This window comes from Phacochoerus africanus, chromosome 15 (assembly GCF_016906955.1).
Source record: "Phacochoerus africanus isolate WHEZ1 chromosome 15, ROS_Pafr_v1, whole genome shotgun sequence".
Lineage (NCBI taxonomy): Eukaryota > Metazoa > Chordata > Mammalia > Artiodactyla > Suidae > Phacochoerus > Phacochoerus africanus.
This window is the reverse complement of record NC_062558.1, coordinates 129,907,411-129,920,578: the sequence shown is the minus strand read 5'-3', so window position 1 is coordinate 129,920,578 and position 13,168 is coordinate 129,907,411. Positions and strand designations below refer to the sequence as shown.

General features: G+C 38.5%; 1 protein-coding gene across 7 annotated transcripts in view; it reads right to left on the bottom strand.

Moving 5' to 3' along the window:
* The window catches only part of INPP5F (inositol polyphosphate-5-phosphatase F), a 91,495-nt gene that overhangs the window by 67,690 nt on the left and 10,637 nt on the right, over window positions 1–13,168 (bottom strand). For all 7 annotated transcript variants that reach the window (XR_007132386.1, XM_047761969.1, XM_047761970.1 and 4 more), the window contains exon 2: window positions 1,194–1,274. Coding sequence is in view for 6 of the 7 variants with exons in the window: in XM_047761969.1 (XP_047617925.1) it covers window positions 1,194–1,274 (81 nt within the window). In the remaining variant the exon portion in view is untranslated. The remainder of the gene's footprint in view (window positions 1–1,193; window positions 1,275–13,168) is intronic.

Here is a 13,168-nt window from a genome sequence, read left to right as displayed (position 1 = left end):
GGCCGTCATTAAAACTAATCTACAAATAACAAAACCTGGAGAGGGTGTGGAGAAAAAGGAACCCTCCTACACTGTTGGTGGGAATGTAAGTTAGTACAAGCTGTATGGAAAACAGTATGGAAGATGCTCAAAAAAACTAAAAATGGAACTGCCATATGATCCAGCAACCCCACTCCAGGGCATATATCCAGACAAAACTATAATTCAAAAAGATACATGCACTCCTATGTTTACAGCAACACTACTTACAGTAGCGAAGACATGGAAGTAAACTAAATGTCTACTGAGGGATGAATAGATAAAGACGTGTTATGTGCGTACACACACATGTGCATACACACACAATGAAATACTACTCAGCCATAAAAAAGAATGAAATAATGCCATTTTCAGCAACAAGGATGAACCTAGAGATTATCATACTAAGTGATATAAGTCAGAAAGAGAAAGACAAATACCAAAGATGGCACAAATAAACTTATTTACAAAACAGAAAGGTCTCAAACAGAAAACAAACTTACAGTCATCAAAGGGGAAAGGGGGTCTGGAGGAATAAATTAGGAGTTCAGGATTAGCAGATATAAACTACAATATATAAAACAGAAAAAACAACAAGGTCCTACTGAACAGCACAAGGAGCTATAATCGACATCCTATAATAAACCATAATGGAAAAGGTTATGAAAAAGAATAAACGGAATCATTTCGCTATACATCAGAAACTAACACACTGTAAATCAATTACACTTCAATTAAAAAAAACTTTCTTGCTAAGAAATGTTAACCATCATCTGAGCCTTCAGTGAGTCAATAGTAGTTAACATCAAAATTACTGATCACAGATCATCATAAAAATATAATAAAGTTTGAAATATTGCAAGAATTGCCAAAATGTGATACAGAGACATGAAGCGAGCAAATGCTATTGGAAAAACTGCATCATAGATTTGTTTGACACAGGGTTGCCATAAACCTTCAATTTGTAAAAAACACAATATCTATAAAAAAGCTATAAAATGTGATATGCCTGTATTTTTATTTCACTTATACGGAAATAGATCTACTTTGGGCCTACCCAAAATTAAGGTAAAAGAATCAAAGCCATTACAGAATCTACATTTATCCTCAAAGAATAAAATGTCATAGAATGCCACATTAAATTTGACAAGTTTAAGGAGTTTACAGAAACATACCTGAATGAAGTTGAATTTTCCCAATAACACCTTCTACCAACCCCAAACAAATGGGATTCCAGGCGAGAAGTAGATCAGTAGCTAAAATAAAATAAGAAGTAGTCATGAGATTCATGAGAAAATATTCATTGGAAAACATATTAAAACAGTATCTTTATATAGAAAACAACCTAGTGGTTACCAGTGGGGAGAGGGAAGGGGAGAGGGGAGTGGGAGGAACAAACGGTGTAAGACAGGCTCAAGGATGTACTACTGTACAAGCAGAGAATATAACCAATATTTTGTAAAAACTGTAAATGCAACGTAACCTTTAAAAACTGCATAAAATTTTTATAAAAGAAATGTCACAGAAATGTCACAAGATGATCTTTAAAAAAGTATCTTTAGCAGTATACTTAAAGATGATCAACATCCCAAAAAAGCAGTTATCAACACCCAATAGAATGCATTACTATCAAGCAATCTGCAGAAAAAAAAAATTTAAATCCGAGGCTTGAATAGAGTTTCTAACACAAGGACAACTATGGGGAGAGAGATAACTAACATTCTAAATCTCTACTCAGATGGGAGGCAGTACTTTGGCGCCCTGCAGTGGAGGAAAGAGGCTGGTACACTACAAGAGGGCAAACCACAGAAGTTATCCAGGATCCTATTGCCATGGCCAGTCCCTGATCCAAAGATAAGGCTTGAGATTACTACAGAGAGGTTCACTTACTGGATCACACTCTGGAAAATACCCTTTCCCAAAGAAGCTATCACCAAGCAAAGAAATCCAGAAAACCAGTGCTTCTGCGTGGGACTCCTATGGCAAAAATAATAGAAATTACTTCCATTTCTATTGAACACCTAACTATGTGCTAGGCATCCTATCAGGGTTCCTCGTCCTGAACCACAGAACAAGACAATGATGTGGATGACAATTTCCTCAATTCTCTCAAGGATGGCACATAATTTGTACCATTCTAGACACACAGAGAGAAGCTAATTCATCACACACAATGGATGCCTGAGGACATTAGGGCTTAATTCTCTTGTGGCTACAAAGGCTATTATGTCTATGGAAATAAAGGTAACATTAGAGATGGGTTCAACAGAAGGAAAAGATCAGCAAGAACGAAAACAATATTTCTCTTAGCAGAAAATTAAAATCACATTTTAATTCTTTCTTACCATTTAAATTCTATTTTAATGAATTATAATCAATCTGTAACTCATGGGTAATTACAGAAGACTTAATAGTTTAGTCTCCAAATTCACTCGTTTTGATTATTGTATCTTGAACATCTTTGTTGTTAATGATATATTCAATGGGAGGCAAAAAAACGCTGACTTCTCTGTTTTTAATACAAGAATTAAAGTAAAATAGGGAATTAACTTTTTCTAAAGGCTGTTATTATTTCTAATCCTGACAGCTCTTATGAGTTAGATATTAGAATCCCAATTCACAGATGAGGAGCTGGAGCCTTAGAAAAGGTGGCCATGTCACACAGTAGATCAAAGGCAGAGCTGCGATTCAAAGCCAGGTCTGCATGACTCATGGCCTATACTCTTAACCATCCAACTTCAGTGCCTCCCTCAGAACCTATATATGGAACTAATCAATAAGACAGTATTTGCATTTTAAGTAACATGCATTCTTATTACAAAAGTAACACTGTAAAAATTGAAAAAAATAATTTGTCACTTTCATCCCACCACCTGGAGATACCATTATTTTGCTACATTTCAGGTCATATATTTGTGTGCATATCCAATTACAATATTGCCAAATAGCATTACATGCTAACTTTTTCCTTAGAATATTTCATGACCATTTTCTCACATTTTTTAAATTCTCTTCAAAATCATAATTTCATGGCTAATTTTCCACTTAAGGAAGCCCTTCCTTGATCTTGAGCATTTAAGTGATTTCCAGTTTTCCCCTCTTAATACTTCAATAACTAGTCAGAATGGCCATCATTAAAAAGTCTACAAATACCAAATGCTGGAGAGGTTGTGGAGAAAAGGGAACCCTCCTACATTGTTGGTGGGAATGTAAATTGGTACAGCTACTATGGAAAACAGAATGGAAGTTTCCCAAAAAACTAAAAATAGGGTTTCATATGATCCAGAAATCCCACTCCTGACATATATCTGGACAAAACTATAATTCAAAAAGATAACTGCACCCCAATGTTCACAGCAGCACTATTCACAACAGCCAAGATATGGAAACAACCTAAATGTCCATTAACAGACAAATGGATTAAAAAGATGTGGTACGTATACACACTGGAATATTACTCAGCCACAAAAAAGTATGAAATAAGGACATTTGAAGCTATGGATGGACCTAGAGATTATTATATTAAGTGAAGTAGGTCAGAAAGACAAACACCATTTGACGTCAATTCTATGTGGAATATAAAATATGGCACAAACGAGCTTGCCTACAAAATAGAAACAGACTCACAGATGTACAGAACAGACAGATGATTGCCAAAGAGGAGAGGAGGTGGCAGAAGGATGGATTGGGAGTTTGGGATTATCAGGTGCAAACTATTATATAGAAAATAGATAAAAAATAGATAAATAGGAGTTTCTGCTGTGGCACAATGGGATCGGTGGCATCTTGTGAGCAATGGGATGCAGGTTCCATCCCTAGCCCAGCACAGTGGATTAAGGATCCAGCATTGCTGCAGCTCAGATCTGATCCCTGGCCCGGGAACTCCAAATGCTGCAGGGAGCCAAAAAAGAAGAAAAAAAAGAAAACAGACAAATAATAAGGTCTCCTATAATACACAGGAAATTATAGTCAATATCCTGTAAAACCATTTTAGAAAAGAATATATCTATGTATAACTGAATCACTATGCTGTACAGCAGAAATTACCACAATATTATAAATCAACTATGCTTCAATTTAAAAAAACTGCAATAAATGATGTATATTACGCAAATATTTTATTTGCCTCCCTAATTAACAGCTTTATGATAGATTCCTAGGAATGAAATTAGTAATTGAAAACATTTAAAAAATTAAGGCTTTCAAATATTCCCAAATTGCTTCCTTCCTTCCTTCCTTTTCTTTAATGGCCGCACCTGTGGGACATGGAAGTTCCCGGGTTGAATTGGAGCTGCAGCTGAAGCCTATGCCACAACTACAGCAACCCGGGATCAGAGCGGCATCTGCAATCTTCACTGCAGCTTACTGCAACACTGGATCCTTAACCCACTGAGCAAACGCTGGGGTCCTTAGCTTGAGCCATAACGGTTAGAACTCCCTAAATTGCTTTCTACACAGGTTATATATACACCAAGTTAGATTTCTGCCAGAAGCAAATGAAAATGCTTATGCTTGCTATCATTTAGAATTTTTTAAAATGTTGCTAATTGATGGCATCCATTGCCTAAATGATGCTTAATTTCTTTTCACAAACATTTAATTCTAATGTTTTATTGCTTGTGTTTCTTCTATGATTTTTCTCATTTATAGTCTAACTTTTTTTATGTTCCTTATTGATTTATGAGTTTTTTCTGTATTAGGACATCAATTCTTTGACATATTTGTAAATATTTTAGGGTTAAAATTTTTATACAAATCATTTTTTCACTTATTAAGTTGTTCCTTACCCATTAGCAATTATTAATTTTTACATCTTTTTTAATTTATAAAAATCTAACTCTTAACTCCATTGGAATTCATGTTTGTGTACAGACTAAAAGTACCCTGATTTCTTTTCTTTTTTTTTTTTTTGGTCTTTTTAGGACTACACTCAAGGCACATGTAAGTTCCTAAGCTAGGGATCAAATCGGAGCTTCAGCTGCCAGCCTATGCCACAGCCACAGCAACACAGGATCCGAGCTGCATCTGCGACCTACACCACAGCTCACGGCAATGCCAGGTCCTTAACCCACTGAGTGGGGCCAGGGATTGAACTTGTGTCCTCATGGATCCTAGTCAGATTCATTTCCACTGAGCCACAATGGGGACTCCCTGATTTCTTTTCAAATATTGACCCTGAATCCCTGTCAGGCAGGCCAAGCCTCAAAATCTGCCAACACAATAGGCCCTGCTAAGGAAAGAGCTCCAGATTCCCAAAACCGCCCCCTAACCTCTGATGAACTACCACAGTTTTAAGACTCTACCCCTTGGCTACCACATGAGCTCTAGGAATATGGAGAAGGAGGAAAAAGAGTTAAAGCAGTCAGGGACAGTTACACAGAGGAAGTGGAACTTCAAGGATAAGGAAATCAGAAAGAAAAATAAGGCGGATTAAATAAAGTACAAGCGTTGTTCTGGAATCTGTCCCTTCACTGGTGAAACATCAAGTACCTTCCAGAAACCAGGCACTGTTATCAGGCTAAGAAGATGTAAAAATAACAGAGCAAACAGTATAGATCAAAAGACCAATGAATATAGTGGAGATCTGAATTGATAAGACTGGAAAAAAGTAAACTGAGAGACTTGAATAAAAGATAAATGAGCCTTACTTCCTGGAGACCTTGGCAGGTAATGACAAAAGTAAAACAAGACTGCAGCCTGGGATTAGCTGACAGCACTGAAAGGAGGTGGAGACTGCGAGTAAGGAAAGGAACTAAGAGGTTCTGACAAGACCTGCTTGAAAGGGCACTGCAGCTTGGGAGAAAGGTAAACAGTAGGTGAAGAATGTACAAAAAGGAAATTAACATGAAACACATCCAAGGAAGCTACACAAAGGACAGGAAGAGGGTAAATTTGAAAATGACATTGAAATCTATCCTCTCCTGAGAGGGAGAAGATGAGGACCTCAAGTAAGGCAGAAAAGCAGGGTATACAGCAGCTGGGAGAAAAGATGGATGAGAACGTCTTAACTCAAGAGTACCCTTTTGCACCTTTGACATTTTGAACCATGTGAATAATCAGCCATTCAAGAAAATTAAATTTTCACCTTAAGAAACAGAAAAAAACTAAAAATGACCAAGTTTTGCGGTCTAATGACTAAAATAGTCACTGATAATCTTTGAGGTCCAGAGAGAGAACCAGTTAAGCCCATTAAGACTGAGTTCATGATGGGATAGTCAAGGAAAAATGTCTAGGAATAAGAATCAGAGGAGGGAATTCCCATCATGGCCCAGTGGAAACAAATCTGACTAGGAACCATGAAGTTTCAGGTTCCACCCCTGGTCCTGCTCAGTGGATTAAGGACATGGCATTACCGCGAGCTGTGGTGTAGGCCAGCAGCTACATCTCTGATTAGACCCTTAGCCTAGGAACCTCCATATGGTGTGGCCCTAAAAAGACCAAAAAAAAAAAAAAAAAAAGGCAAAAAAACCCAGAGGAGATAGTTAAGAAAAAGAAGATGAAATCAAATGTACAGGTGTAAAAGTTAACCTTGAAAAGGAAAGGTATTACTTTTTTCTAAGTCTGGAAGAAAAAATGAAAAGGCTAAATATAGAAATGGGAGAAGAAAAGCAGATGGATGTATCAGATGGCTTTGACTCAGTAAAAATAGGCGTCAAAGTCATCTTTGTTTTAGCAGGGGAAGGACAGAGGGAGAACAAGAGGAGTACCAGATGCTTGACATGGTGTGGGGAATCCGGAAAGTTTGTAAATAATTCTGTGTGTGCTTGAAAAGCATGTATATTTTCGTAACTCAGTATTTTCAAGAAAAAGGGTGTCAATCCAGTCATGGGTAACAAAATAAATTTTGAATAATAAACAGAAGTGAAAACAATAGAAAAGAGGAAAATTGCACCATGTAAACAGGAACAGTTCATGACACTTTGTTCCTGGTACATACAAATATATGTATCTGTTCACCAAGTCGTGATTTTAAAAGTATTTCTTCAAATATTTGAACACATTATTTAATTTTGGAATGAGGGCTCATTATATCAATTTTGTTAATGATTTCGTTCAACTGCTCAATGTACTTGCTAACTTTTTTTGGACTGCTCAACCTGATAATTTGAGAAGGCTTTTTTTTTTTTAAATTAAATCTTATACTTTGTATCTCCCCCTCATTTTTCCTTCTTAATTTTTGCTTTTTGTTTTTTGAAACCATGTTTTCAGGCACATACAAATTCAGGATTATTATATTTTTCTGGTGAAAAACTGCTGTGTTTATCAGGATGTAACAACTACCTTTATTTCAAATAATGCTCTTTGCCCTAAAGTCTAGCTTGAATAGCATTAATATTGTGAAATACATTAGGCATTAAAAAAATACACAAACCCAGCTAGTATCCAAGAGAACGCAGCTTCATTTTCTGGCCTCATTCAGTGGGTTAAGGATCTGGCGTTGCTGTGAGCTTCGGTGTAGGTTACAGATGTGGCTCGAATCTGGCGTTGCTGTGGTGCAGGCCAGCAGCTGTAGCTCTGATTGAACCCTAGCCTGGGAACTTCCATATGCCTCGGGTCTGGCCCTAAAAAAAAAGAAAAAAGAGAGAGAGAGGAAAGAAAGAAAGAAAGAAACCCAAACATACAACAAGGAACATTGCTAATCTAATCATATTACTTTCCCTACTCCCCAGAGCCTTAGAAACAAAGTCCAAACTCCTGGGAAAGGCCCTCATGGGCGGCTCCTGTCCACCCTCCTCCTGCCTCCCCACCCCAGCATCTGGGTCTTCCTTCAGTCATCCAGAAGTGTGCGCAGGCTGGGTCTGGAATGCTGCTCCCCACCCACTTCAGCCTGCTGTTCATTCCACACTCAGAACACTCAGAACAAGGGTCACCGGGGTTCCCTGACACATTGCCCACTCCACCCACCCAGCAGAACTGATCAGGCTCTCTTTCTGGGCTCCCCTGTTCATATTCCTATCATGGCATCTCACTTTGATTTATTGCACCTAATTACTGACTTGTCTCACTGACTGAACAGGAAACTCATCAAGAACAGGAAATGCAATGAGACCTGGCCTCATTTAGCTTTATGTCCCCAGTGCATAGCAGGTTCCAAAATGCTGAACAGACAAATGACATATAACGTGGAATGGAAAGGCAGGCTAGAGTCAGATAATTTGCACTGAATTGTGTTAGAAGGGTTCAGTACAAAGTTAAAGGGCAAAGTGCAAGGGTTCAGGGCAAAGTTAAAGTCATCTGGTCTATTTTAGATAAAGATATAATGGCTGGCAGAGATAAACTGTCCAATATTAACAACTTGTTAAAATCAAAACCCCATTTCCCACTCTCAGTCCAGGGCTATATCACACCTCTAACACCATAAGTTTTCCTACCAGGGATAATTACTTTTATTTTTAATTTTTTTTTTTATTTTTATGGCCACATCCACGGCATACAGAAGTTCCAATCCGAGCCTCAGCTGCAACCTGGGATCCTTTAACCCACTGCACCAGCTAGGGATTGGGCCCTCGCCTCCGCAGTGACCTGAGCCACTGCAGTTGGATTTCTAACCCACTGCACCACAGCAGCAACTACAAAACCTTTTTTTTTCTTTTTCGGCCAAACACCTTCATTTTAAATTTGTTGGGGGGGGGGGAGTGGTGTTCAGCTCACCGCCATCATTCCAAGTTGCTCAAGCCAGAACCTGAGAGACATCCAAAATGCTTTCTTCGTTACCAAGTCCTATTGATTCTATCTTCTCATATCTGATGAATGAATGTTTCACTTCTCTCCATCCCCCACTGCTGCTATCCTTGTCCTGGGCCAAGACCTCCCCCATCCGGATCATGAAAAAAGCCCTAGGCAGCCCCATATCCAGCAGGCTGTTTAACACATAACAGGCACTCAAATATTTATTGAACGCAAAGAAGCCTCTAAATGGTTAGATACTCTAAGTCCCTAAGAAAAAAAGCAGGAAGCTGTGAGCAAGAGGCTGGAAAAAAAAAAAAAACAACACAGGGACCAACTCAGGAGGACCACAGACAGTAAATTCAGGAGCCACTTCATCAATAGACGGCAGACCTGCAGCTGAGACTGAACATTAGGGCCAGTATGCAGAGGGTAGACACGAGGGGGCAAGCCCCAAGCTAGAGGTTCAGGTGGCTTGGTGCAGAGTCTGGAACTGGAACGGTGGACAGAGGCAACAGACTCTGTGATGTAGCACAGCCAGTGTTCTGTGTCCCAAGGGAAAAGTCCTAGCTTTACTCCAGTCTTGGAACCCCTCTCAACTGTGGGGCCCTCTTTCATAAACAGGAATTTCATCTAACTTACAGGGTTTGTTACGAGGATTAAATGAAAGAATTATGTGAAAGTACCCAGCACAATGTCTGGCACATAAATGTCCAATAACTTTTAGTTCAAGTAGGGAAATACACATGCATTTAAAATTCCAGGTTCCTACCACTCAATAAATCTCTCCATAGACTTTTATTTCAAGGGTCTACATATGGCTTTACTTTTAAGCAGAGGATTAAAAAAAAAAAAACTGATAATGTTTTTTACATTAAATCTTATAGTAAGGCCATAATTACTAAAAGCATTCTCAAAGTAATAAATGTTTTATGAAAATATCTGAGTGCTCAGATATGCCCCCGGAATTCTGTTTCTTTAGGATGTGAAAGTACAGGGCTCTGGTGCAGCTCAAAACTAGGCATCCTGTCTCAATTCTAGAAACCCAATTCAGATCCAAATGGCAAAGCAAGCTGCCAGCTTCCTCCCTTCCTCTAAATCCCCTACACTGGAGAGAAGGAAAATTTAGAAGAGGCAGAGTCTAAATGGAGGTTAAAATGTGCTTAGGAAAAAGACAGACATCAGTAGACCTCAGTTATTATATGTGTGAAAATAAGTCCTGGGGTCCTAAGTTTTGAGAAACCATAGAAGCACAAAAAAACAGAATGGGTAACTTTTAATCAGCAACAGAAAGACATCTGACAACAATTCATACCATATAATGGAAGATAGTAAAAGGTGATAGAAATAAAACTGAGAAAAAGTATGATAAATGAAGACCATGAATAAAAAGGTAGAAATAACTCAGAGTAATAATTATAATAAATGTAAAGTTTTGACTAACCAATTAAAAGACAGACTGTTAAGTCTCAACCCTTTGAAAGGTTTATTTAGTTTGGGGCCTATTTTGTTTATGACTGTATGCCTGCAACCTCACATATGTTTGATACACAGAAGGCACTCATTCAATAGTTCTTGAACCAAATGAATAAATGAGTAGAAGCAAGCATGAAAGAGTGAACTGGAAAATGATTTCTTAACAACTGCTTATTCTCTTTGACTTTTAATAAGATGAATATCTTAAGTTTTTACTGTTTTTAAAGAAAGTCTCAAAACTCAAGACTCTATATGGCACTTTTAATAATAAAAGCATTTCTTTTTCCATACATATAATAAATGATGAGCATGTGACTTCTCACAATGAAAGACTTAACTAAAAATTCTGGGAAACTTTAAACTATCTTAAAATCTCCAGCAGGTGCCCACAAACTTTCCACACCAATGTAGAGACAAAAGACACGCCAGCAGAGGAAGGCCTGAAGCAGGTTATGTAACTGGCACAAGAAGGAAGGCTAAGTGTGTCTTTTTGAGCCACTATGACTTTCCTGCCTAGTATAGTACTTGGCACACAACAGACACTTCAAAATGTGTGCGTGTGTGTGTGTGTGCGCGCGCGCGCGTGTGTGTAATTTTTAATCTGTTACTCTTTACTAAAGAAATAAAAACAAATAAAAAAGCTTTAGCAGAGTGTCTGTATGGAGGACATGTATAAAAAACACTATCAGTCCAGGCATATGCAGCAACTATGCTTAGTAATGAAAACCCTGTCACCATTATTAGTGGATACTCTGGAGACAGAAGATATCGGAATGAAGGAGAAAAAGGCCAGTGGGCTTATACCATCCTTCCACAAAGAACAGCCAAGTAATTGATGTGCTCCAACAAATCATGCTTTCTAATCCTTCTTCCAAAAGGTACATTCCAACATGGCACACATATTCAAAGAGAAATATCTGAAGTTTGTAAATAGGTTTTAAAATTTAGGATTATTGGGAGTTCCTGTTGTGGCACTGTGGTTAACAAATCCGACCAGGAACCATGAGGTTGCGGGTTCGGTCCCTGCCCTTGCTCAGTGGGTAAACGATCAGGCGTTGCCGTGAGCTGTGGTGTAGGTCGCAGACGTGGCTCGGATCCCATGTTGCTGTGGATCTGGCGTAGGCCGGTGGCTACAGCTCCGATTCGACCCCTAGCCTGGGAACCTCTATGTGCCGTGGGAGCGGCCCAAGAAATAGCAAAAAGACAACAACAACAACAACAAAAATTAGGATTATCAAACCTATCTAGTAAAGGGTAGAGTTGCTTAAAATTACAAAAGTACAGCATTTTAGAAATAATGCCAAATTTTAATTAGTAAAATCATTAAAATAACATACACCCAAAGAATTTTGTCATAAGCTCAACTGTTTGACCCATTAGGTCATTTCCATTTGGCAGTATATGGCTTCTACTTTCATATGCCCTCCTCTTCCTGGTACATAGAAAACAAGTGATTCAGTACTGTGTGCCTACAGAGAGCATGAGTCACTCATTCCAAGAGCCCAGAGTGATGGCGCTCCCTCAGCCCAAGAACAAGCCTGGGTTTTGCACAGCTGCTGAAGTTTACAGGCAGTTTCACTTGTATCCAAAAAAAAAAAAAAAAAGCCAGGGTACGTACAAACAATCAAACCCAAGTTTCATTTCCTGCTAAAGACAAAGGGATTTATTATTGCTCTGAAAAGACAATTACCAACACCAAGGTCAAAGAGATGAGGAAAAGGGTTCTACAACCCGAAACTAAAAGTCTGCATGGTTAGCTCATCCATACTTTGTAGTTCTCAAAATTTAATAAGATCAGAAAAAAAGGTTAAAGGATGACTTGATTCAGCTTCCATCTTCTAAATGCAAAGTTTGATACACATTCCTCTGAACTCTCCAACAGTAATTATTTTCCACCATTCAGCCAGCTAGTGCTAATCCAATTTAAAAGTTCCAGAGCTGCTGCTTTCCCAGTGCGAACTCCAGCTCAGTGGCCCTGGAACCTGGCTGTTCATTATCACCATTATAAATACCGATGCCTGGGCCCCACCCCTCAGAGAGTCTGACTCTGTTGGTTAGGGTGCAACCCAGGCATAGGTATTTTGTAAATCTCCACCAGGTGATTCTAATGTACAGCCAGGTTGAGAATTACTGTCCTAAGTGATTCTATGTTACTAGCTGGAACCTGTGTTAAGTAGCTTAGTTTCATCCTACTAGCCTGATTCAAAGATGATGCCTGTGCCATGTACAACTTTAAACTCTTTGATGTAATCAAGTGCTACTGACTGCATAAAAAGCTCACAATATAGTGAGCTGGCAAAAAGCTGACATAAGCTAGTATAAAAAAATACATTTCAAAAAAATATCCCTAAGAATAGTCGAAAGATGAGATATATATACTACCTAGGAAAGGGACCTTAAGCATTTCTAGACTTTTTCTCATAAAATAGGGATCTAGTTACAGCATAGCAAGAAAGCCACAAAGTTTTGATGATTATGAAGGATATTAGAAATCAGTTTTTAAACTCTATACTATCCAAACTAAAAATTGATTCTCTATCTTAAGCATAAAGTCCAAATTATCACATCTCAGGAAAGACCCAGTATTTAACTCAAAAAAGAACAGAGGGAGTTCCCATTGTGGCTCAGCAGTATCCATGAGGACAAGGGTTTGATCCCTGGCTCCACTCACTGGGTTAAGGATCTGGCCTTGCTGTGAGCTTGGTTTAGGTTTCAGATGTGGCTCAGATCCCATGTTGCTATGGCTGTGGCGTAGGCCAGCAGCTATAGCTCCAATTCGACCCCTAGCCTGGGAATTTCCATATAACACAGATGTGGCACTAAAAAAGACCAAAAAAAAAAAGAAAGAAAAGAAAATATACAAAATTATGAAAGGTGAAGACTTTACAGTACATGCAAAATACCAGTATAGGGGACACAGATTTAAAAGACATGGTTTGGGACTAAATGAAGGGAAGTGCAGCTTAAATTACAAGTTTCCAAACTCATTACCTTAAGAAGCTGAAAA